The sequence below is a fragment of the Malus sylvestris genome, chromosome 12 (assembly GCF_916048215.2).
Source record: "Malus sylvestris chromosome 12, drMalSylv7.2, whole genome shotgun sequence".
In the NCBI taxonomy this organism is placed as follows: domain Eukaryota; kingdom Viridiplantae; phylum Streptophyta; class Magnoliopsida; order Rosales; family Rosaceae; genus Malus; species Malus sylvestris.
In genome coordinates, this window is record NC_062271.1 from 24678012 (window position 1) to 24704203 (window position 26192).

At 39.8% G+C, this 26192-nt stretch overlaps 4 protein-coding genes and 1 long non-coding RNA gene across 5 annotated transcripts; 1 reads left to right on the forward strand and 4 right to left on the reverse strand.

Moving 5' to 3' along the window:
* The first annotated feature begins 348 nt into the window (after positions 1–348).
* On the forward strand, positions 349–2828 carry LOC126593378 (BAG family molecular chaperone regulator 4-like). The gene is made up of 4 exons (XM_050259427.1): positions 349–740; positions 825–1159; positions 1243–1389; positions 2435–2828. The coding sequence occupies exons 1-4, from the start codon at positions 485–487 to the stop codon at positions 2636–2638; spliced, it is 942 nt and encodes a 313-aa protein (XP_050115384.1). The 5' UTR covers positions 349–484; the 3' UTR covers positions 2639–2828.
* Positions 2829–3365: 537 nt separating this feature from the next.
* On the reverse strand, positions 3366–6029 carry LOC126593377 (ammonium transporter 2-like). The gene is made up of 3 exons (XM_050259426.1): positions 5160–6029; positions 4633–5022; positions 3366–3948 (listed from the first exon to the last, which is right to left on the reverse strand). Exons 1-3 carry the CDS (start codon positions 5802–5804, stop codon positions 3511–3513), a joined length of 1473 nt encoding a protein of 490 aa, XP_050115383.1. The 5' UTR covers positions 5805–6029; the 3' UTR covers positions 3366–3510.
* Positions 6030–16732: 10703 nt separating this feature from the next.
* On the reverse strand, positions 16733–18094 carry LOC126593846 (nudix hydrolase 15, mitochondrial-like). Its single transcript, XM_050259988.1, has 4 exons — positions 17631–18094; positions 17372–17514; positions 17159–17278; positions 16733–17035 (listed from the first exon to the last, which is right to left on the reverse strand). The coding sequence occupies exons 1-4, from the start codon at positions 17953–17955 to the stop codon at positions 16799–16801; spliced, it is 825 nt and encodes a 274-aa protein (XP_050115945.1). The 5' UTR covers positions 17956–18094; the 3' UTR covers positions 16733–16798.
* A 984-nt stretch (positions 18095–19078) lies between these two features.
* Positions 19079–19871, reverse strand: LOC126594174 (uncharacterized). Its single transcript, XR_007613160.1, has 3 exons — positions 19683–19871; positions 19417–19489; positions 19079–19309 (listed from the first exon to the last, which is right to left on the reverse strand). It is a non-coding gene; the product is annotated as an uncharacterized LOC126594174 (long non-coding RNA).
* A 727-nt stretch (positions 19872–20598) lies between these two features.
* On the reverse strand, positions 20599–22659 carry LOC126591753 (uncharacterized). Its single transcript, XM_050257436.1, has 2 exons — positions 22530–22659; positions 20599–22442 (listed from the first exon to the last, which is right to left on the reverse strand). Exons 1-2 carry the CDS (start codon positions 22657–22659, stop codon positions 20779–20781), a joined length of 1794 nt encoding a protein of 597 aa, XP_050113393.1. The 3' UTR covers positions 20599–20778.
* Between the last annotated feature and the right edge of the window lie 3533 nt (positions 22660–26192).

A 26192-nucleotide genomic window follows, 5' to 3' on the forward strand; every position in this document is an offset into this window, starting at 1 on the left:
TAAAAGCATTATGAACCATCTATATATTTTCTATAATTGATTGACCAAATGACTTTAGTTTTAATTTATTTTTTGCAGAGATAATCTATACAATGTGATTCATAGTATGAACGATTCTGATCATAAACACAAAACTCTGTGATTAAAACAGTAAGAATTTTAAGTATGAATTCCTACTAATTTTTAAATAGCCAACTATTACTGTGGTTGAAATATCAACCCTCGTGTATGTGAAGACAAATGCGCCGCTCAAATATTGGAACCGACCAACCCTTTTTTTTAATTTTTTATGGAAAACACCGACCAACCCTTTAACGAAACGCGTTCCGTTAAAACCCGTACGATCATCTCTCCCTCAAACCCTCACTCAGTCGCTATCCAGTCAATACCGTCGATACAAAGCCCTTCTTTTCCCAAATTCTCGAACCCCCACCCGACACCTTCCATTTCGAGATACCCCGACTCGATTCGCGCCCCATTTTTTATGATGGTGAAAAACAATCCGAACCCGAATCCGAATCCGAAGGTGCCGGTTCCCGATCAGAACGAGGAGATCGATTGGGAGATGAGGCCAGGTGGCATGCTGGTCCAGAGGCGGGAAGATGAGGACGCGGCGGCAGTGGCTGCTGGCGTTGGTGCTTCCGCCTCCTCTCGTGGGCCCATGATCAAGATCGACGTCGTTCTCGGCCCTGGCAACGGGCCCCGCTACGAGCTCTTCCTCCCTGCCCACTCCACTTTCGGTATTCTTCTTTCGTTCAAGTTCTTATCATTCCATTTTAATCATCACTGTTAATTTGGTTGTTTGTTGTTTTGGATATCGTCAGGGGATATGAAGAAGCATGTTTCACAGAAGACTAATTTGGAGCCAGAGGTGCAGAGACTCTTTTTCAGGGGGATGGAGAAGGCAGATGAGGAGCATCTGGACATTGCCGGTGTGAAGAATAATTCGAAGGTGCTGCTTCTGGAAGCCCGAAAGGAGAGTAAGGTTGAGGAGGTAAATCAAAGCAATGAGATGCCAGTCGGTGCTGGAGAAGTTCGAGTCAACAGCAAAGAGGTGCCAACCGGTGGTGGAGATGTTGGAGGCAAAAGCAATGTCATGTCAAAAGCTTCTCAAGCAATTGCTGAAGTCAGAGCCGAGGTTGATAAGCTCGCGGAGAGGGTGAGTTCCGTGTGCCAATTGTATTTGGTTACCAAAATGTTAGATTTGTTTGGTGCTCACAATGCTTTGTTTGATTTTAAAAGGTTGCTGCCTTGGAAGTGGCTGTGGCTGGCAGGAACGAGGTTTCCGATAAAGATTTTGTTGTGCCAACAGAGTTGCTCATGAGGCAGTTGCTGAAATTGGACGGCATTCAAGCTGAAGGACAAGAAAAAATGCAACGCAAGGCAGAGGTTTGTATTTTGCATGATTTTTGGTTTCTTATGATGGAATTGCCACGCATTTTGTTTGTTCTAGTGGAAATGATGTGCTATGTTGTACTGATCACATGATGAAATCGATGTGATCATCGGTTTTGAGGGGCGTTGTAGCTTTAGATACAGGGAAGTGAACATTTCTTTTATTGTAGCATGCATTGTATCAAAATTGATGTATTCTAGTCGTGAGATGGCATCATCGCCAATGATTACGGTGATTGAAGCTATGTGAAGTGATGGGAATGGACAATCAAAGATTTCCTATCGGGATTCTACTTAGGATTCTACCTTGGTGTTAACTCAAAAAAGAGTCCCACCAGGTTTCTTGTAAATTGTTTTTGAGGAAAGGTTGGATGCAAAACCTATATGCTATAGTCAGTCCCTGTTACATATGTCATATGTTGGAATAGGACACACAATCGGCCTTATTAGTCAGTATTACGCGATATTTAGCTTTATAAGGTGAATATATGTGTTGATGTTGGTATTTGCAAATGGAATTACCTTAGTCTGCATTAAGCTTTTAGATTTTCTTATGGATCAGCATTACGCGATCGGTTACCCCTCTGCCAAATTCTAATAGTTAGTATCTTTCTCCCCCTTCCCTGTGCTCTTTTTCAGTCCTGCTGTCTTCCTCCTCACTTAAAACCTTGTCCTGCCTTTGGAGATTCAACTATGTACTATATTAGGATTGGAACTCAAGAACTTCCTGTTAGAAATAGGAAGAGGTACCACTAAGCTACAGGTTGCTAGTGGTGTGGCGAGCCTCTCTTACATTGTTTACTGGACCACAACCATGCTTAAAAATTTGTACAGCAGATAGGACAAGTGGGCTGCTTCCAATGGAATTTTATGGATGTGAATATAAACTGTAAAGGTCTCCTTAAGTTCGCAGCTTATTCTCTTTGTGCCGAAAATTATGTCATTATGTAATGGCTAGTTTATAGGCTGTTTCTAAATTTTGACGTTCCATAGATGATTAGGGATCTGTTATGGCTGGTTTAACAATTTTCTTGTGTAGGTGCGACGTGTCCAGAACTTTGTGGATGCATTGGATGCTCTAAAAACGAGGAACAGCAATCCAGTTAACAACAGTAGCAATGCTGTCACAGTAACAACCGAATGGGAGACCTTTGACTCCGGAGTTGGATCCCTGAATCCCCCAACGTCAACGCCAGAGCCATCTTCAACAGAACCAAATCAGGAATGGGAACACTTCGATTAGCCAAAGTTTTATCTGCTTTTCTGGGTTTTAGGATTCATAGTGGGACATACGACACTCTAGCATGTAAAGTAGATATTTTTGGGTACTGGTCCCACGTTAACAGTTCAAGGGTTTGTATAACAACCTTAAATCACTGTAAAGGAAACTACCATCTGCTCAGATCAAATGGAATTGGTAAACTTTGGATTCATATTATTCGTTTTGCATGTTATGTTGCTCGTCTTTTTGTATTCCATTACAGAGCATTTGTGATTGCACTCGAGGTATTGAGTTCGATCTCCCCTCCCATTGTCGCTCGCATAAAAAGAGTTGTCTTCTTCAGAAATTGAACACAGTGTGGACTGTTGGCCGGAGATACAGGATTGGATGGACAAACAGGTTAATGACTCGCGTCGAGTTCTCGATCGCACGGTGTTACTGCTGAGGTCACAGGATTATGCCGTTTTGATGACCTTAAGGATACAGAGTCGTGCACTCAACATGGTGAAAGAATTATTGTTCGTCTGAAAATTATACTACTCTCCACACTAGTCAAATTTCGACTCAATTTTGCTGGTTTTTAATCGTTTGACTAACCCTTGGCTTTTATCTGGTTCACTAAACTATCACAACTTGTAAAATGGAATGTTAGGGAAATTTTGTCATATGAAATCTAAATTCATCTAACTCTGTTAATGTAAACATTTCACGCGTGTTACAGTCTCAAAGCAAAAAGTCATAAACAATATTTCTGACAAAATCATCCTGTCACAATCACATTCAAAATTTCAAACGTTTTTGTGGAAATTTGTTCAAAACTTCTACTAACAGATACGTACATATTAGTTATGTGATCATATGTTACATGCATCCGACATAGTGCACTAGGTGATTTACAAGTTAATGGTCACACCTCTTGCACCATTGACATACGGCGACGGTGCCATTTCTTCGCCGTACGCTGCTGTATTCCGACCATGTCTTGTTGGATCATATTTTTCTCCATCACCCCAAAGAGCATAAGCCTCCTCTCCGTGAACCGCGTCATCTCCGATATTAAGCTGCTCCTCCGGCATTCTCAGGGGTATGAAAACCCTAATTGCCAGAAGTATAATAGTGGTGGAGACAATGTTCCAAGCAATCACAAACATAGCTCCAACCAATTGTTTCAGAAATTGCATCCCTCCATTGCCACCGTAGAATGCACCTCTGCTGTTGCCGACTGGCAGTATAAGCTTGCGAAGTGCTGGCTCCGCCAGAAGCCCAGTCAGCAGACCTCCCAGAAGCCCTGCCACTGCATGTGTGTGAAATACCCCTAGGGTGTCATCCACCTGTAAATAATCAAATATTGTATATGGTAAGAATTTAATTTAATTTAATTTATGTGACCATAAGGCGATAATCTACGTTGTTCTAATTTAAAAAGGTAATTTGAAATTAGGTGCAACAAGCGAACACGCTATTTTAACTGACCTAACTCGGATTTGTAATGTTAGTTTTAGTTTTTTTCTCCTTCTATTCCTTTCATTTCTTTTATGATCTTTTGTTCATTGATGATTGGTGAAGCATTAAGGAAAGAGGATTGAGGACTAATGGAAATCTTCTAGAAAACCTAATCTTCATTGTGGTCAATTTACAGTTGATGGAGGTACATATTTAAAGGATAACGGGAACGAATATATTAGTATAGCGGAAAATGATGGATGTGATTTTTGTTGGGACTATAAGGTAGAAATCTTTGAATACTAAGTAAGCTAGATGAATATTTAAAAAAACAAAGGAAAAGAAATGAAAGACCAAATATAAACAAATTAAAATGTTTGATGGAGACTTAAACCTAAGAAGCATAAGTTATTTCTCTTTATAAGATTAGAACGTTAAAAATTATCTTAAGATTAGAACGTCTAAATTTTTAACGACATGATTAGAAAATACAGAATGCGTATCATATGCCAAAAAACAATACCAAAAAATTGTAGAAACAAAAAGACAGTGTGGAAAGCAGAAACTCTTACCTTTTGCAATAGGGTAGACTTTTTGTGTAGGACCATCATGGAGACCCATGGAATGCTACCAGAAAGTATTCCCATCAGAATAGCCGCCCACGACTGCACCAACCCCGCCCCAGGTGTGATGCATACAAGCCCCGTCATCATGCCCTGAACAGCTCCGATCACCGACGGCTTGCCGAAGAACACGACGTCCAGAGACGTCCACACAAGAAGGCTTGTAGCTGCACATATGTTTGTGTTCAACACTGCTATTGGAGCAACAATGTTTGCAGCATAAGGGGCCCCGCCGTTGAAGCCTGACCAGCCCATCCACAGCATCCCAGCACCACAAAGCATTAGCAACACATTGTTTGGTGGAAACCTTTCCCTGTCACTCTTCAACCTTGGACCAACCTAGAACACATATGGTATTATTAGTACATGTGCAAACCTTTAAATTAGTCTAAATTCTAAAACCGCATGCGTCGCAGTATCAGCACAAAAAACATCAGCAGAGGATCTAGGCTCACGATTTAATCATAAGTACCTACCCAATAGGCAGCGGTGAAACCCGCTATGCCTGAGGAGAGATGGATGACATAGCCGCCGGAGTAGTCAATGACACCCCAATGGTAAAGGAAGCCACCACCCCAAAGACTAAAGGCTCCAACAGTGTACGAAAATAGAAGCCAAAGAGGGACAAAAGCCATCCAAGCCTTGATGTTCATGCGGCCAAGAACAGACCCAGCTAGCAAAACAAGAGTAATGGCTGCAAAAGTGAATTGGAAGTAGACAAGTGATGCCATGGGGTAAAATGGCTCAACCGTCGGGGTCTCAATCAATCCGCCGTCGTGAAAGTGAGTGCTTTCTGGCACTTTGGCTCGGTAGATGAGGAACTTTTGACCAAGAGAGGGTGCACCTTTAGCCCAAAATGGCAGGAGCTGGTCCCCGAAGGCCATGCGGTAGCCTACAAGGACCCAGCAGATGAGCACGGCGGCAAAGGCGTAGAGGGCCATGAAGGCTGAGTTGACTGCCCATTTCTTCTTCACTATGCTGGCGTAGAGGATCACAAGGCCCGGCATGCTTTGTAACCCTACAAAAGTGGCGGCTGTAAGTTGCCATGCGTTGTCGCCTTTGTTTAGCCACGGCGGGGCCGCCGGGGTTATTACACTATAAGCATTTGTTATGCCGGCCATGGCCAAATTTTGGGGACTAAGAGCTTTGCCTTCGTCGCTAGTTAGTAGTCTCTAATCCTTTTTGTGGAGAGAAATAAAGGCATGGACCTTAAGCTTTTGTAATCTGATCAATCCATTAGTGGCTTCGTGTGAAATTCACTTCTAATGGGAATGGGGTTGGACTTCACTCGTGTAATTGATTTTAATGAGATTTGGAGTTGTTAAAGCATGACCCACGTCTGGACGCCTGACCAAATTAAGTCTCCTTATATTGAATGTTTTGTCTACTAGTTGCATCAGGACTTTTTGTGACGAAACCTTATTTTGTTGAAGATCAACACCAGCCTAATTGGTGTCTAGATTCTAGAGAATTCTAGCAATGGCCGGTGCATGCATATTAAGAAAATGCTAGATAAGGTTGATGCATATTAAGCTAAAAAGTTTTAGAAGCTTGTAACATATGTGTGAAGCAAAATCCTATGTCGGTGGGCTGTTTGTAGAAACAATTAGAAGGTTAATTATAATGAAAGCCCAAGTCGGATGGGCACTTAGGAAGGTCGGCTGATCACACCTATAAATATGGGTGTGGTGTTGTAATAAAGTAATCAAGTAAGTAGGCAACCAAGTGAGAGTGAGAAGCAAGAGTAGTTTTGTAAGAGTGAGTGGTCTAGAGTTTGTCTTTAGAAAGAAAAAGAGTGTCATAGCTTCTAAGGCGTGTCCTTAAGAGTTTGCGTTGTAGTATTTTGTGAGTGTAATACAAGTAAATTTTTTACTTGTTTTGTTTCTTTAACACTTGTGTTAAGAGCTGTGTATCCTAATTTTTCTCAACACATTTTTCTGAATTACACAACGAATTAATTAAGTTAATGACAATATTAATGTTTGATCAGTAGTGTGATCCGACCGATCGTATATACAACTTTGCCAGGAATAACAAGGTTGGTTATTTGAGCACCTATTTTTCCGCCATGAAAGATGCATGAAACTACGGTGAAGTTTCTATAGAGTTGACTAGGTCATGGTACGGAGCATGTGCAAAGGGAACATGTAATGTAAGTCTGCTTATATGTATACACGGATGTTAGTGATAGTTTTGACTCTGAATAAATCATTTTTTGTCGGATTTTTTCGATGAAATTATAGCTTTACTAATAAGCAAATTGATAGAAGGATTCTTGGTTTGCAACAACATGAACAAAGGGAATGCATTCATTCATAAATCAGCTACATTGAATTAGATAACTGAATTTCAAAGAACTCTGTGCTAACCTTTCCAGTTTTATATTTTGGAGAACAGATTTGGATCCTCTCCTCAGCTTAGGAGGCTAAGCCTCTTAAGCAAGGAACACGGGTCATTGAATTTTAATCCAACGACAACAATTATTATAACTTTTAGAGGGACCCCGTATTTGTAGCTGTTGTATTTCCGTGTTCTTTGTTCAGGAGGCTCAGGTTTCTGCCAAACTATGACTATTCATGGTCTTTCTACAATAAATTTTGGGTAAATGACAAAAAACTACCTCAACTATGGGTCTCACGACACTATCATACCTCATATTTTAAAATTGACAATGTCATACCTCATCTTTAGAATTTGGTCCAATGTTATACCTTCTGTTATCTTGGCTGTGAATTTCTCAGTTAAATGCTGACGTGGTTTGATTCGGAGCCCACTTTCTATTAAAAAATTAATAAAAAAATTTTAAAAATAATTAAATATTTTAAAAAATAATTAAATATTAACTAAATATTAAAAAATTAAAAACAAAAAACCAAAAAAACACCCATCAACCCGTGTCCCTTCCCCAAAAACCCAGATCCCCTTCTCCCCACCAGAAACCCTTCCCACCCATCCCCCCCCAACCTTCCTCCACCACCCACCCTCTATCTCTCTTGCCTCTCTCTTCTCTCTCTTTGGGCAACATGCATCCTCAAAATCCCAAGACCCATTACAAATCTCAAAACTAAAAATCTCATCAAACCTGTAACATCCCACATCGCCCAGGGAAGTGATCCTTAAATGTATATTCCCATCCTTACCTAGCACGAGACCTTTTGGGAGCTCATTAGTTTCGGGTTCCGTAGGAACTCCGAAGTTAAGCGAGAAGGAGGCCAGAGCATTCCCAGGATGGGTGACCCATTGGGAAGTTGCTCGTGAGTTCCCAAAAACAAAACCGTGAGGGAATGGTAAGCCCAAAGCGGACAATATTGTGCTACGGTGGTGGAACGGGCCCGGGAAGTGATCCGCCCCGGGCCGGGATGTGACAAAACCTACCAAATCTTGAGAAGGCGGCCCTGTTCGACTTTGACCTCACCTTTCCTATCCAGATGGTGCAGGGATTAGAGAGAGAATGAGTTTCTTTGATTTGGGGGTGGGCTCAGGTGGGGAGAAGAGGTGTGTCTGATTTGGGAGTGGGCTCGGGTGGGGAAGACGAATTGGTTTTTATTTTTATTTTTATTTTTTTTGTACATGAACAGGGACTAGCTCGAGAAGCTGCAGGTGAAGCCATTGTCGGCTTCCTTGGCATCGAAGAGGGTGGGTGGTGGAGGAAGGTGGGGGGGGGGGGACGGGTGGGGAAGGGTTTATGCGTTTTGGGATTTTAGGGATGCAGGTTGGTAGGGAGAGAGAAGAGAGAGAGAGAGGGGGTGGTGGAGGTAGGTTAGGGGGGGACGGGTGGGAAGGATTTGTAGAGGTGGATCCCACAATTTTATATAAAAAAATAATTTATTTTTAATTTTTTAATATTTTATTATTAAAAGTATATTTTATTATTTTTAAATCTAGTTGGATTAATGAGTGGGTCCCGTCTTTAGTCACGTCAGCACTTAACAGAGAAATTAACAGAAAAATTGACGGAAGTCTGACATTGGCACAAATTCGTAAAATAAGGTATGACATTATCATTTTTAAAAGATGAAGTATAATAGTGTCGTTCGACCCGTAGTTTTGTGTAATTTACCCATAAATTTTATATCACAGACATTACTTTAGTCTAAAGAAGGGAAGGGATTCCAATTGCACTGTTCAAATGAACAGTGTTTAGACCCGGATTTCACTCTATTTACCGCCAAGCCACTGCTTTACAGAGTGGCCTTTGTGGGTTGGACCCGATTTTCTCTCTATGTGCGCCATGCCATTGCTTTAATCAGTGGGCTCTGTGGAAGGTTTGGGTTTGGGCTGGAGTTTCTTTTTTGGGTTTGGGAGGATGGGCTTTTTGCGGGTTTGGGCCGTGGCTGGGTTTGTTTTGGTATAAGGTGAGGTGGATGCCGTGACTCACCAACAAAGGCTAACCTGCAGCCTGCAGAATGGCATAAAGAAGAGGAGAGATGGAAGTGTCGTGCGTGAGAGAAGAGGAGAGAGGGAAGAGTCATGCGTTGCAAAAGGGATGGGAGTAAAGATGGGAGGAGAGAGGGGTGCCCGAAAGTTTGGTTTTGTTTTTGTTGACAACGGGTGCGCAGAGAGACGGCGAGGCAGGGATGAAGGTAGACTTGTAAACAGGTCGGGTTTATTGGGTTTGGATCGGGTTCAATCCGACCTGTTAAGTTAACGGGTCATTCGAACCCGACCCGTTAAGCTAACGGGTCACCCGTTTCATCCGTTAACACTCGCTAACAATTATTATTATTATTATTATTATTTTGCATAAAGTTTATTTTTTGTTATTAAGACTTTACAAAAATTACTAAAATATCCTCAACTAATGGGTGCTATCGGGTGTTGACGGGTCTTAATGGGTCTAACGGATTGACCCAAAGTGACCCGTTATTTAACGGGTTGTTAACGGGTTCACCCGTTAGCGATCCGACCCGTTAAGCATCCATCCAAATACAAATATTAACGGGTTTGGTCAGGTCGGGTTAACGGGTTGGGTCCAAAATGCCAAGCCTAAATGGAGGGCTAGGGGGTAGGGTTGATTTCAGAATTTTTGTTCCAGCTGGAAGCCATTTCCGCAAGAATTGATGGGAAGGCATGGTTGTGTGCAGTTTGTGGGGTTAGCTGGTCAGAAAGGGGTTACTGAGGGAGGTATATGGGAGAGTTTGATTTTTCTGTTTCCTCCCTTGATTCAAAAGGTAATGCACTGTTTTCAGTTGGTGTGTCCTCTGACTCAAATTTAAAAATGGTTTCTTGACTTCTGTTATGCTTTGTGCTGCCATATTTTCTGTTGTTACTGAGGCTTGATTGAAATATGCATCAACTTGATTGATTATGCTGTTGTATTCTCTCTCTCTGCATTTTCTCCCTTTCTCTTTTTAATGAGGCTTTATGCTGCTAAACCAAAATGATGAAATATTCATTTTTAATGATAGTTTATAATTGGGTATGTTTTAATTTGATCAGTGTGCTTTTTTTTTTGTGCTTAGGATTTAGGACATTGGTAACTTGCTTCATTAGGAATTTGTGTGTTTACCTCCTGATCAGTATTCAAATTTAACTTTTTGTCATATATTTTCAGCAGATATTGTAGTTAATCAATTCATCTGTGACGTATTTGAACTTAAGTGAAAATTTTAAATTCAAGTTTGAAAATCTCCTTTTTGGTGAAGCTATTTGTACAAGTAATGAGACTAGGAATGGCAACAGGCAGGGTAGGCCGGGTATTTGCATCCTGCCTCAACCTCTAAACAGGGCACTGACAACTTTTCATTGTTTAACTTTTTCCTCCCTTAAATAGTTGCATATGTTTGATTTGTTAATCTGCTTCTTACACATGTTGTTTCCTAATGGTGTAGGTGGGTTGCCGGATGTATGTGCAGATTACTCGAATAGATGAAGCTAAGAATGACTTAGTATTGAGTGAGAAAGAAGCTTGGGTCAGTTGGATTTTGACATTTAATCTATTCATGTTTTTTGTTGCTTGCAATGTTCTCTCATTGTTTGTTATGAGATTCTATGATCTTATTTTTCATAAGAACTGACATTGGTTTGCCATATAATGTTTCAGGAACTGTTATACCTTAAGGAGGGAACACTTTTAGAAGAAACTGTCAAGAAAATCTTTCCATATGGAGCCCAAGTGAGGATAGGAGAAACTAACAGGAGGTATAATGACTTTCAAACTTACTTTAAAATCTGATTGGGCGCATAGTTTCCCTGTTTTTTTTTTTCCACTTTTGAAGAAGCACTGCATGTGTGGAGTACTTTTGAAAGATTAGAACACCACAAAATGGAAATAAAATAGCATGCAACTTTCTCTCAAAAGGTATCTAAATGCATGAAAAAGATGAGAAGATACATAATATATATCTTCAGAATAGAAATTAAAATTTTGAACTTTAAAATGAAAAGCATGCAATTTTGTACTCTTACCCAACAATTGCTTCTCAAAATTGCCTCATTCCAGGGATCTATTTTGATAAGAAACAAGACCTTACAACTATTGCATTCTTCGTTTTCTTGAATTTCCTTGGTTTTTGATGGATGATTGAGTGGTGTTTGATTGAGAAATTTGCCGATTAGGATTAGGTTGGGGTCTGTTTGGTTGCCTGGAAAATTTGGGAAAGAAAATGGGGTCGTGGGATTGGGATTTAGGACCTTCATAACTTGATTGATTAGGAATTTGTGTGTTTATCTCCTAAGTAGTATTCAAATTTAGTGCATATAAGTCCCTTTCTTAAGAGGGATCTATTTTGATAAGAAACAAGACCTTACAACTGTTGCATTCTTCGTTTTCTTGATTGTAAAGTCTCTGTACCATGTCACATATATTAATAGGATGCTTAGGTAATTGTAGGAGAAGTTATACATGCATTCTTTTGGCAATCCTTTCCCTGAACCTGTAGTGATCCTGATTTGAGTCTAACTCTGCCTTGGTCATAGCTCAACATGGAAACGTTATGGAATATCTTCTGTATAAGCGTTTCTAGGCTCTAGCCTCCTCTTTTTGAGCAGACTTATCAAATATATCACAAAGCATGTTCTACTAGAGCTCAAATCAAACAAAGAGAGGGAAAATCAAAATACACCAGAAAAAGAAAAAAACTTAATTTATTAAGGTGTATGGAGGAAAGGTTTTAGTCATTTAAAATTAGGTTAAATTAACGATGTTATATAGTGATTCTAATTTGATACTTGCTTGCCCTGCAGTCAACCCAGTGCTTAAGGATTATGTATGTTTCCCACTTCCCAGGTCTAATTCGATCGCATGCATGTAACAATTGTTAAATTGGGGGACTGGACAATTAACTAATCATAATTTATTTATTGTGTGTAATTACCTCCATAAGTGTGGTTACAAGTTGAGCCTTTTCTTTGTTTATTTTTTGTTGAAGCTTTCCAGGCCTTCGTTGTATTCTTTTTCCAATTTGTTGACAAATAAGATCATGTTTATTTTTCTTCTAATTTTCGAATATATATATATTTCTCTCCACTTGCCAGTTTCATTCTGGCAGTTTCCTCCTGTCTGATAACTCTGTTTTTTTTTTCTTTCCTGTTTGTGGTTTTTAGTCTTTGTCATTTAATTGGTGTAGCTTTCCTATGATCTCTGTTCCGGCAGTGTGTGATTAGTGCTAATGGAATTTCAACACGGTTTTTGAGCTATAATTATCGTCGCTATTCTGTGAGTTAGTGCTAATGGATTTGCTGTGTTTGAGATTTTCAGAAACTTGGATCGTTGGACGGAGCACTTGGCCCTTTGGCTTTTGAGGTATATTTATTCACGGTGGTTTCATGACTGTTGTTACATTTTTTTTGTGCACGTTAGGACTGGATTTGGCTATGTAATAGTGGCATCCTTTGACTATGTGTCACCACGATAACAGTGGAATGTGTAATTGCTGTCTTAAGTTGGTGTAATGTTAATGGTTTGCAGATGCTTAGGTGACCATCTGTAAAATTGCTATCAATAAAATTGCCATCGATGAAATTGGGGAAGAAATTTTGGGAAATAATGTTAATGGTTTGTAGATGCTTAGTGTGCTGTTAATTCTGTTGTTAGGTTGCTACCATTGTTTGTTAATTATTATTAACAAGCTTTTGTTGCTTCCATTGTTTGTTAATTATTATTAATAAGTTTTAAGGCACGAACCCATTGGTTATTGATGGCTATTGGCGCAAGGCCATTATTGTTTCACCGCTGGTGAGATTGTGTTGTTTGTTGAAGATTTTTTGGTGAGGTTCATGCTGTGTGCATTTTCTTTTGTAATTTTTGTGTTTCTTGCAATCATAAAGTGGGTTGAGCTTGGTTTATGAATAAAAACAGCAAATGTATTGACTTTTGGATGTGTTTCGCGTAAAAACAGCAAGTTGTGATGTGTTTGTCGTTGTAAACTTGATCGGGAACTTTGGCTTTCAATGTGTTTCGCATGATAAAATGGCAAATATATTGAGCTTAAAAATAAGGGTTTAGGGTTCACAGCCTATTTAGTTATATGGATTTTTATTTATCTTTCTAAAGCTTTCATATATGGATTTTAAATATGTGATTGGTTTGTGAGAGATAAATGAAAACAATAATCATGGGGGCATTCTTATTTTTGGATTTTCTCTTCTGCATTTTTTCTTCTGTCCTTTGTATGTTTGCAGTTAGATCAATGGGTTCAAACCCTTGAACTGAAATTTGTTTGACAACCTTGAAAGTGTTTGGTTTTTTGGTGCTCTTTAATTTGCACTTTCTTTTATTTATCTGGATTATTTTTTTCCGGCCCTTTTAATCGTTGTGGTTCACAAAGTCCTTATTGATCTTGCAATTGTTGTTTTTAATTTATCTTTGTTGGGTAGGCATGACACGCCCCGACCCTGATATTCCTCGAATACTAGGATAGACACGTGCTGGCCGACACCCGAGGGTGACGAAAGCCATTAATTAATACAAAAGCTAAGAATAAGAAATAAATAAGGGTTATGAATTTAAAATACCATGAATTAATAATTTAGGAACATGTTCAGAACATACAACTAAACCTAATCACTAAAAAGAATTGAGATAAAATTGAATGAATAAAGAAGTGGGTCCTACATCGAGAGAATTCAAAGACGCTGCTGCGGAAGTGTCTTGATGCCGGGATTAGGTGCCTTGATCCTAAGTCCTGAATGGGGGCGCAAAACAAAGGTGAGTAGACCAAATTTATATATATAATAATAATAAAACAGTTATCAAGATACTAACCCCCACAGTTTAATAGTGAAAACTATTAGCATAATAAGTGATGGATTTAATAAAAATCCTAGCATGCCAAAAATATCGCAAAAGCCATATCGCGGAATATCATCGCGTAAAACCAAAGCATGAATCGTCTCACAGATCGTCTCGTAAACGCGGTGTGCTGCTAGTAAGATCACCGAATAAACATAACTCCCGGCCCAATGCCTGCACCTAAGTCTCTGTGCCCGTAGCCAGAGATAACTCCCTCTCGGCCCAATGCCTGTCACCGTGTCCCTCAGCCTTTCGCTAGGGATTATTTCTCCCGGCCTAACTGCCAACACCAGATCCTCGCCCCAGGCGGCATAGTGTCTACTATGTACGCACAAATAGTTACGCATCTCATAAATAACCACTTCATAGCATAGATACCGATCATTGTCTACACTATAAAGAGGGGTTCAAAAACATGTTCTAGCATCCTATCGTCATCTGTCAGATAGTCTACCAGTTCATGGTTTTTATAGAAAATACGATATATTAAAATATAGCTCAAAATAGGCTAACAATTTATTTCCTCACCAAAACACGAGAGGAAAATCAATATATTAAATCAACAAGCTTCACATAAATCAAATCATAAATCCGTAGGCATGCTAATCATTTATGCATTTACTATAAAATCATGTAATTTTAGAAGGGGTCCACTCACATTACTTAGTTGCCAAAAGCTGTGCCACTAGCGAAGACGGAAACGTCACAATAATTGTCCCTAAGCACATAAAGAGTCCAATAAATAAAACTATATAATAGCAATTGAATTTGAGAAAATGAACATTGGAAACAGATTCAGAACGTCGAATTACCCTAAGAAGGGTTCCGGACGAAAACCCGAAAAGTCAACCCTAAAGTCAACGTTGACCTGGGGTCAACGGTCAAATTAGGTCTAACGGGTTTTAGGCTTGAAATCCGGATTAGGGTTTTAAATGGATTTTAGAAACTTAGGGTTTTTGGTTAAAAATGGTTAGGATGAAAAATGGTGGTTTGGGCTTAAGCCCAAACACACATACATACACTACTAACACACACACATGCACGGGCTACACACACACAGCCCATACACATACACACAGGCCCTAAGGCCTTATTAAAGGGCTGGGCTTAGAGCCCCTTAACCAAAAACCGGCCCAAGGCCATTCTAAATAAGGCCAGTGGCCTTTGGGGTCTTTAAAACAAATATCTAAAAATAAAAATCAAACGGGCTGGGGATTTGGGCTAAGGTAAAACGGGCTTAAGGCCCGTGGGATTCTAAACGGCCTGAGAGGCTTGGTTTTGCCGAAGAAGAAGGCTGGAAATTCGGCCGGAAAATCACCCAACTTTAAACGGCTATAACTTTGTCACTACTCAACGAAATCAAGCGAGACAAAAACAAAAGTTGTAGCCCTTGAAGAGAAGAAGAGAATGGTACCTTACACGACGTCTAACTTGCCGTGGTTTGGCCGGAAATGGCCTCGAAAGGGGCATGCTCGCCGGAGCTCGTGTACGGGGCTTCGTGGTTCGACTTTCAAGATGCCAAGACTATGGTTGAGTTCGTAGCGACGAGATAAAGACGATGGTGATGATTGTTGGTAAGAAAAACTCTCGGAGGGGTTGAGATAGAGAGAGCCGAGAGAGTGAAGGGGAGAGAGTTGCGGAAGAGGTGAGGGAGAAGAGAGAACTGAGAGAAGAGAGAGGGAGACCAGAAAACATAAAATAAAACAAGGTGCCAATTAAGGACTAAACAAATTTTAAAATATAAAAAGGGGGTTGGGGTGTTTCAAAGCAGCATGTACTGTGGGTTTCGGTGTTTAGGGAATATTCTGAGCTTCATTACCATTTTAATGGTTAGGGAAAATTTTGAGATTCATTAATAGGATTTTTGTGGCTAACATTCTTTAGCTAAATTCGTGACTATTTGGTGTTTAGAGTCCAGTGGATTGGTATCCATATCTTATAAATATGTTGGCCTAAGACATATGTTAGCTTTCATTTTGTTTTTTCATTTTCATTTCTTATATCTTGCTTTTTCTTTTGATGCATAGTTTGAAAGCTTCTGGTTCATAATATGGATTCCCCTGTGTGTGGGTGTGTGCAGTGTTTGTACAATTTGAATTCTCAAGTGTGATGATATTGCCTAAACATGTAGATTTTACATTGCTTTTGTGCCATGTAGGTGCGTGTGAGTGTGTGCAGTGTTTGTGCAATTTGAGTGTGTGCCATCTTTAACTGCAGAAGCAAAATGTGTGTCAACTGCATGTTGCTTTTTATTCTGTTTCTTATGGAAACAAGCCTTCTGCATATTTTTTGCTTTGAACGTTTGTGCTTGGAAAGTTAGCTACTTGAATGTTCAGTTTTGTCTAGCTAATTGTACAATGTCTTTACATGTCAGCTTAGTTGAATGTATATAAAAGCCAAGCTGCTTATCCTTTTGACCTCATTCACTCATGTGTCTCTCTGTTCATTCATGATTGCGTTTAGTTTATTCAGGTTAAATATGTCTTATTCATACAGTTACGGGTGATGCATTCAATTTCCGCAGCAACGAACGGGCATATTTTCTAGTTCTTCCTAAGGCTGTGCCACAATGCAATCCAACGGTCGAAATTGTCTATATTTGAAGTCTTCAAGGTTATCCTAGCATAAAAATCATCCAAATCCAAAACTGTTTGGTCACTTAAAAATGTGCAAATGTGGTTTGGTATAAAGCTAAAATAGAGATGCCAAAAATTAAGCATATAAGCAATCACTAATTTTGTTGACTTTTAGGATGGATAACCGTTGAAAGAGAATCTAAAAATTAAATGGTTTCAATCATCGTCTAAGACCCTGGAATACGATGAATCAATAGGGATTCATTTCTTTATTTTAATTCTCCAACATATGTAGTAGTATATAATCTCATGTTACATCAACATTATGCACACTATGCAAGGCTTTTTGTAATTCTTGGAAGTCAGGGAGGCTGTGTCCTTGGAATAATGGAGGCTGCTGGTAGATGACAGCGGCCACCCGAATTAAAATGCTTGCAGTTAGTCCCCAAATTAGAAACGGCCCTTGCTCTGATTCAAAATCGAAAAGATGGAGAATGTACTTGCAACCCATCCATTCTCTCTCCTCAAATCTGTGATTATCATTCTGCATTACACAAGAAGAAATCACTGTTAATTAAGTTTTGACAAAAGAACATAAATTGACATATGCATGCTCTGCCTGTGACCTTTCTAGTGCAATATACTGTTTTTGTATGGTAGAAATAACCTTGAGAAACATCTCCAATGGAACATCAAAAATGGCATCAACTTCATCGGCGTTGAGTACAGGCTTGAAATCTTCAATTCTAGCTACCAGTCCTATCACTGGGACAACGGTGACCAAATGCTGCGCAAGGCAAAAAAAAATTACATTCGATTCAAATTTCGTAGTACCGATATATCAAAAGAAAAGAAATGAGCATATACATGTACGTGGTACCTGGGACATAAAGCACTCTAGCTTTGCAACAACTTGAACTAGGCTTGGATCGAGTCCAATCTCTTCCATGGCTTCCCTTAGTGCTGTTGCAGATTCATCTGCATCTTCCTTATCCATTTTTCCGCCGGGCAATGCTACATCTCCTGTGTAATCTCTAGAACACATTTAGAAAGCCCTAGCGTCCATGGCCAAGTCTAACATTAATTTGAGACTATTAACAAATAAGAAATTATTTCCACACAAATTTAGCATATTATACCTGGGTGTGATGCCAAATTCATGGATCTCCTAGTAAGAATAACTCTTAGCTCACCCTCAGCTCCCTCAAAGATGCATATCAGGACAGCTGCTCTTCTCTCTCTCAATCTCAACTTGACACAAGAACACTCTTCATTGCCGACTGCTAAGGAGTTGAAGCTTATACCAGAGTTCACAGATGTATCGCTTTCGTTATCATCCTCTGATTTATCTGGTGCGGAGGGAGGTTTGTAAAACTCAAGCTGCTTGGCAAGCCTGTGTAGAGTTTGGCTTCTTCCCCAATCCTCTATGCTAGCCATTTGTAATTTTTGGCCGACTATATGCATGTTCTTTGCAATATATAGACAACAGTTTTAAAGTAAATTACTCCTTGTATTTTTCCATGCCATCCATTATCAAAGAAGCTGCAAATCTCTATCGGAGCATAGGGATTGGAATTGGGGAGAACATCTGAACAACCATCGCCAAAAAAATTGGAATTTTACGCCAACAAATTGACTTGGGAATATGGTTAAAGTTGGAATGGTTGGCACTGTTTAGAGGACCACGCTTGCAATTTGCTACTTGGATTCCACAACTTATATCAGCCAGGGCACTAAATTAACTTTGCAGAATTCATTCCAAAATCAATTGATATTCCATCAAGATCTTGCCTTTGGAATAACAATGATGTTGGAATATAAATATACCTCAAGGGATAAGAATTTTTTGGTTCGGTGCCATGGTGAATCTCATTTATTAACTACTAGTCATGTTATATGTACGTCAGTTAATATTAAAAAGTTACACGAAAAGATTGTTTGACACAAGTACCGATTGACAATACATGGTACAGTTGGTACTTAGTTGATATTAGAAATTTGCACCGGCGATGCTACGGGATTGAAAATCATATGAGATATTTTGCTAAACCTTATCATGAACGGAACAAATTTAGACACTAACAAAAAAATATAAAAATCCATTTTTTCAAAGTGCAAAGAAAGAGAAATTGTTTATTCAAAAAGTTGGACCAATGATAAAATTACAAATGCAGTATTGAGTATATCAGTCAAACAAAGCTTGCTACATGCTAAACAATGTTGAAATACATCATTAGCTTTTTCAAGTGTTATATGCCATTAATGTAATTGGATAACAAACTTGTTCCTAGCTTGAGGTGCTTCCAATGGAAAATTGACCTTTCAAGTGTTCTATGCCATGAATGTAATTGGATAACAGACTTGTTCCTAACTTGAGGTGCTTCCAATGGAAAAATTGACCTTTTGTTGTACTCTCTTGGACAGTTGTGAATACAACTACAAAAATAATAAACACAGCCAATAAAAAAAAAATATGCATAAAAAGTTCAAAATTGAGTTTAGAGAGAGAGAGAGAGAGAGAGAGAGAGGTGAGGTCACCTTATAACCGGAGATCAAATGTATTTTTTTCTATTATTGATGTGGTAATTCGACTTGTGAAATTCTGAAATCAAACATTTAAATAAAGTTTAATCAAAATTTAGTACGAAATGTTAATTAGAAATGTGTTACAATGGAAGCAAAAAAGATTGAAACTTGTCTAATGTGATGTGTACAATTTTACCATCTGTTTGTGAAAAATATACCGATATGACATGCCATATGTTAGTCTTGCCTTCTTGAAAGTAATATTAGTCGTTGATTGCCAGGTAGCATAAATCTGTACAATATTTTATAAATTATGAGAAAAATTATTATGTCAAACTTGTGTGCTAAAAAATAATTTATTCTATATTGACGCAAGTTATGATTTTAATTTGTATATACCTTGGTGGAGTAATTCTGTGTATGAGTTTCTTATATTCATCATCCATGTTATGTGAAAAGCTGATTCCAAGTTCTGCAGAAGGTCACAAAAAAATGAAATATAAAATTGGAGCAAAGATTCAATTATACAAATTTACACTTCTAAACACATATATATATTTAAATAAAGAAAAATTTGAATAAAGAGGCTCTAACATTCCTCGATGACATACTGCTAACATATGAAAAATATATAATTTTAAACAAAAAAAAGGTACAAAAAATACCTCAACAAATCGTTTGAGGTGGATGATCACAACATTTTCTCTTCCCTTTATCCTCATACTCTTTACCCACGTTCATGCATGTACAATGCTCAAACACAACCCAAATTAGTTCAAAGGAAATATGCACAACCCAAGAGAAATTAATTAATTCAAATAATTATTCACTTCCTCACAACCCGAGTTAATTCAAATGAAATCTGCACAACCAAAAGTAAGAGATCAAATGAAATATGCACAACCCAAATGAAGAGATCAAACTCTAATTCTCTCAAAAAAAGCCATTATTCCTAATGCCACCTCTCTTTTTGGAGAGAGAGTTTTCTGCACCCAAAAACCCCTGTGGCCTCTCTGTGCCTTTGATTTTATTGAGCATGTCTTGGGACTCGGGACTTGAAGTTTGATTTAATTGGGTGTGATTGTTGACATGCTTAATAAAATCAAAGGCACAGAGAAGCCACAGGGATTTTTGGGTGCAGAAGATTTGGACTCCATTTCCTTCCACGATAACCAACACGCGTACAATGGGGGTAAATACGTGATTTCAATGTATAACAGAGGAAAAAGGCTGAGAATTAGGTAGCAAATGAGGGACAATTTCGTCAAATCACTGTTAATGAACAGTGACTTCAAAATGAGTTTTAGTATATATAATTTAATCGATGGCTTAAATTTACTAGTACAGTAGATACTATAAGTTAGTACAAGTGTAGCGGTATTCCATTGCTTAGTACAAGTGTAGTGGTATTCCATTGCGGCAGATCAATCTTCATACACATACTAAGAAACAATGCTGCCACTTCTGCTCACTGAATCCTCGTTTAGTCTGGGTCGCAACTTTGCTGATTCCCTCAAACTCGCTCTTTGATAGGACCCATTCCGTAGGAATGGAGAAGAAAAGGAAAATGCAAGTAAGAAATAAAATGACAGTTCTTTTCATTCATCCCTTTCCCAAATGGTGAAATGAGGCTTATACACAACCCTAGCAGAGGAGTGCCCAGATGGGAACACATCTCTATCCTCAGAATCGTTGGATGAAGCCAACTACTAAAAAAATAAGACAAAATACCATAAAGATATAAACCCAATAACTAGGATCCTAACATTCCCTCCCCCTTAAAATAAGGCATGTCCTCATGCCGTCAAGTTGGCATGTAGAGGCTTGCGCGGCTTGTTCTCCCAAGCCTTGGGGTTCCAAAAAACGTATCATGATAGATGCCTCCAAAACCAGTGCAGTGTGAATCTCCAAACAGACCACAAGAAAATTGGCTTCCAAACAGATTTTCAACCAAGCCTGCCAAGTTGTGCTTCTACCATGCATGGTCTCTGTAGAAGTGCAGGAGCTATGAAGCACACATCTCCTAAAATGATATTCAACCTCTCCTTTGGTTTGACGAAAGCTGAAAGCCCAAAACACCATGGCTGGCAAAGGATAGAAAATATAATAGTGGGGTACCAATTCAATCCTAGCAAACTTGACCTCAGTTGCTGGATATGTAGCCGCATATACCCTTGGTGAAAATGCTAAATTCCCAAATCTGCTAGCATTCCACAAGCACACTAGCTTCCAAAAATCCAGAAAAGTGATATAACCAAAGAACTTTGGCATTAATGATCCTGATGCAGATAATGGTACTGAACAATGACCCAAAATGATCTTCAATTTATACCGTGATACATTCTGCAAGTAGGTATCATCAAATTTGGTGTTGATCGAATAATAATCTGGCATCCTCGGAGTAAGTAGCGATGCATCAGACAAATTGGCATCATCCACACAATATTGTATCAACTCGACCAAACGTAATAGCTCTTTGACCATGAAGGAATGATCTGCAAACAAAATGGCCCAAGTCTTGATAACATGAACATTTCCAAAATGGCTCAAAACACCATACATCACACTACAGGTTTGTTCAAGACTCCTGGCAGTCCAAAGTCCCAAAATGGCGTGGGTATATATAGTGTGGTACAGCTGGACCCCAACACTTCTCACCAGCTTGATAATTAGCTCAAAACACCATGGTCCTGTGTAAGACATAGCAGCTTTAAACATCCCAAGCAGATATAGTTTGTAACTTGCTGATAGGCTCCATAAAAGTACGTGCCATCGATGAACATAAGGGAAATAAGAGCTTAAAAAAGATATTGCCAGATTGAATTGGAGAAGAGCAGTAATCCCATTATCATGAAAATTGAAGTAAGCAAGGCCTAAACTAGCTTTTCTTGCACCAAAGTGCTCCAGGAGAATATTGTGCTTGCTTTTTTGTGACTGGTCAAGGTCATTGATAGCAAATGAATGCATAACTGTTGACTTGACACTCAAGAACTGAGGCAAAGTTAGAGAAAACTGTAATATCATAGTTTCTAGTGTAGCATTCCAGATTGCTATGAAAATTTCCAATGCATGATCCATGAGCATAGGATGCTCAGTCGCATGCGGAGACAGCAACGTGGGAAGAATAAGCATCCAATAGAAGTTCTCAATCTCAACAAGATTAGGAGAAAAAGAAGAGCAACCAATCTGCTCAGCACCCACTGCTAGAGAAAGAACCATAGAAATCAACTTTTGAAAATTAAGAGAAAGTGACTCTGCCATGATTTGGAGAGGATCATGTATGTGTCCACGGATAAGAACGGCAAACACTTCATTTTCTTGTCTAAAATGTCCATCTGTAGGCCATTTCAAGTTGGCAGATTTTTCCAAAAGCCTGATAATGGTTCTAGTAACACATGTGTTGCGATGGGAGACAATGAGACAAACTGATGTCATAGTATCAATCATTTGTCTAGATAAAGTAAAAGTGGAAATTACTTCAGTCAAGCCACTTACGAAAGGGTAGAAAATACCATTGGCCATCAGAGTTAAATTATTTTGCCAAATTGTAGAACAAATCATGGAACCTCTACTAGTAAATCCCAATTTGGTGTTTTCACAATCATCCTTAAAAAAGTATCCATGGAACACGAACTCACCCATCCAAAAGTGCCAGTCAGCAAGGTAACGGGAGAAACCAAAATGGTCTCGGTATCACTCTGAACATTTCTAGTTAGGAAAGAATTCGTTAGGAACCACCAATCAGGACAATGAAGTGAGAATTCAGGGTACACCTTGTTCCCAATACCAAGGGATTCGAATGCATAAAGAAACACATCCAGGGAACAACGTTCCCTAATTTCAACAAGCAGAAAGTTAGGAACCGATTTAGTAATCTCCATCCAATGGTGCGGATCAAGTAAAAGGTCAGGCACATATGTTTGGGCCAGTTCTCTCTTCAGCATTTTGTCAAACACATCAAATATGTTTCTTCGGCTCCCACAGGAATGAAACATAATCATGTCAACGGTCATATGGTGTGTAAGAAATTCCAAATGCCACCGTGCATTTTTCAGTGGAGAATGCAATATGGGTACCTGACAAAAGAGGGCCTTGTCAGATTCTTTTGGTCGGGGAACTCGGTGAGCAATCTGAATAAAATCTTCCTTAGGAGAGAGATCTTCAATCGCAGGAGTAGGGTTACCCAATGGTGGCACTACTCGACTGCCATTGCAGCTAGTCTGAGAGCCACCCTTCAAGCGAGATGCGGTAACATCGTTAATCAGCACGGTATTGACGAGACCATCAGTGCGACAGTAGGAGCGCAAAGTTGATCCTACAGAGGAGGAGGAAAAATTCGAAGAGTTATTGGACTGTCGGGAGCCAAGGACCTTTGACTTAGGCTTCCTCTTCATCTCCACGGAAGAAATTGGTTGCAGGAAATGCTTGATTGGCGTAGAAGCATGCCAAAACGAGTCGTTGTGCGGGAGCCCTCAACCGTTACGGAAGCCCGGGTTCTTGACGGAGTTGCCATTGCTGTCAACAACGGAGATGTCAAAAGCAACGGTGGAACACGATGGTGTCTTACCTGCGGTGGTGCAGATGATAGAATTTGAGATGGACGATGTGGTGCGGTTTGAAGATAGCCCATGGGCACTGTGGGAGAAAACCCAATTTCCGGCAAAATTGAGGGAATCAAAATGGTTGACAAGGAGCAAGGAGCCTTCGTAACTGACTCCAAATGCGGAATGGAGGTCAGTGGTGGCGAGTACATGAGCGGCCTCGGGTAAGGGTTTGACGGCGTCGATTCAAGTGCATGGAAAAGGTTCAATCCAAGCATTGAATCCAAACCCTCCAATTGAGACTCTATCTCGTCTTCACCTTCCATAGGCTGAGTTTGCAACCTTTCTTGGCAAACACGCAGAGAAGACACGGATTCCGTAACACGCTGAACCTGCTTGTCCAGGCTTGCATGATGAAAAATCAGCTCGAGCGATGCCTTTGTGAACTCCATGATGGTGGGTGTGGACGTCGTCGGCCCCTGTAAGTCTGGAGCTGGAATGGTCATGGGCGAATTGGGAGGGGTCGAGTGGGCGTGGGTGAAATGAGGGCCGTGGATTGGTGGAGGGGGTGGGTAGTGGTGGGAGGAATGTGGGTCAGAGTCAAATGGATGGAAAACAGAGCCGCTGGAAGACTGAGGTAAATATCTGGAGGTGGGGAAATGACAAACGGGATGGGAAGAGGAGTGGAATGGCGGCGTGGTAGGAGAGGGGGATGAAGGACCAGCAGTTAAAAGGGTCCTCGGGTGGGAGGTGGCGATGGGCTGTGACGGAGAAGTACTCTATGTGGGCTGAGGAAGGGTGGGGGGTTGGGTTTTTAGACAACAGAGCTCCTCAAGACAAGCCTGTTGGACCTACTCATGCTGAGCATCGAGGATGGCCAGATCTGTGAGAGAGTGTTGCAGATCGGTGAGTTGGTGCTCCAGCTCAACCTGACGGACGTTCATCATCGTGACCTTGTCACGGAGGGTCTGGATTTGAGTGAGGATTTGCTCTTGCGGAAATTGCCGGTCAAAGACCGCCTTCGAAACGTCGGCCACAGAAACCGGTGTCGGGCGCTTGCCCATGGAAGCACACCTGGGCTCTGGATACCAGATGATAGGACCCATTCCTTAGGAATGGAGATGAAAAGGAAAAGGACTTGGATTGTCTGCCCTCTAATTTTGGTGCCCTCTAATTTTGGTGCCCTCTTTTGTGGTTATGGTTAAGCCACGTTAACATTTTATATTACTATTTCTTTTTGTTTTATTATTTTTATAAAAAAATAATATAAAATATTAACGTGGCTTAACCGTGACCACACAAAACAGGAGGGCACGGGGAGGGCATCGAAATGGGAGGGCAGACAATCCAAGTCCAAAGGAAAATGCAAGGAAAGTAAAAAATAAAATGACAGTTCTTTTCATTTATCTTTTTCCTAAATGGTGAAATGGGGCTTATATACAACCCTAGCAGAGGAGTGCCCATATGGGAATACATCTGTATCCTCAGAACCGTTGGATGAAGCCAACTACGATAAAGATAAGATAAAATACCATAAAGATATAAACCCAATAACTAGGATCCTAACACTCTTATGGGGTTGGGTTTTTTTTGGTCAATGATTTTCTAGTTAGTGGCATCAGACATAGAAGCTGAACATATAAGCAGAAAGACCAATGGGGCTACATCTGTCATAGATTTTCTTTTAGTCTACTAGATTCAGCCCATGAACGTGTTGTGGATGCAAATTTCTTCCTCCTCGATCTTGGACGATTTTGCACCTACAAAACAATTAACACCTTAGGTTAAGGCCAAGAGCCTCACGCGCCCACGATGAATGGGGGGGGCTTTGGCCGAAGAACCTCCGATGCCAAAGTTAGAATTTAGAGAGAAAGAGTGTTTAGAGAATTTTGGGATTTTTGCCAAAGTGTTGGAATTGGTTTTTTGGTGAGAATGAAAGTATATTTATAGGGATAGGGGTGGCTAGGGTTTTTTGGGTTTAATTTAGGTTTAATTAGGAGTTACCAAATAATTAAAAAGGGAAAATGGTGGAAAAGGTAGAGAATATGATAGGCTCTTTTTGGATGGGAATGGCCGGGCCTTGGTGTGATTTTTGGGGTATAATGGGTGATTAAATTAGCCTTTAATATATTGATTATATTAATTGGTTGAGGATGTTATGGAATGTTTGAAATAAATGGCTAATTGAATAAGGAAAAAATGAGGTAAAAACATATATGGAATGAAATAGGTTTTGAATTGTTACCCATTTTGGGTACTCCTGACTTGGTTGATGGATGATTCTCCACTGCTCGAGTGTAGGAAACTCGGTATGCCTCGAGGGTATTTTTGTCCTCTTTTGTCCAAAAGTCCACGTGTCGCCTAGTGAATATTTTTGGCTCCACAAATGCCCCCACACCTGTTGGGCTGCTCGCAGAAAAGGGCAGCAGGTGTAGAGATCTTCTTGCTTTAGGAAACTTATGACTGCTTCCTATTTTGATGTAGATTCTCCCTTTAATAGGAAATTAGATCCTTCTCGGAAAGGGAAATAAATTTCTCTCAAAGCCTATTTAAATCCACCTTAAGTGGGTTATTAAATCAACTTTGGAGAGCGATTTATTCTACCCTACAAAAGAGAGATAGCTTAGAGGATAT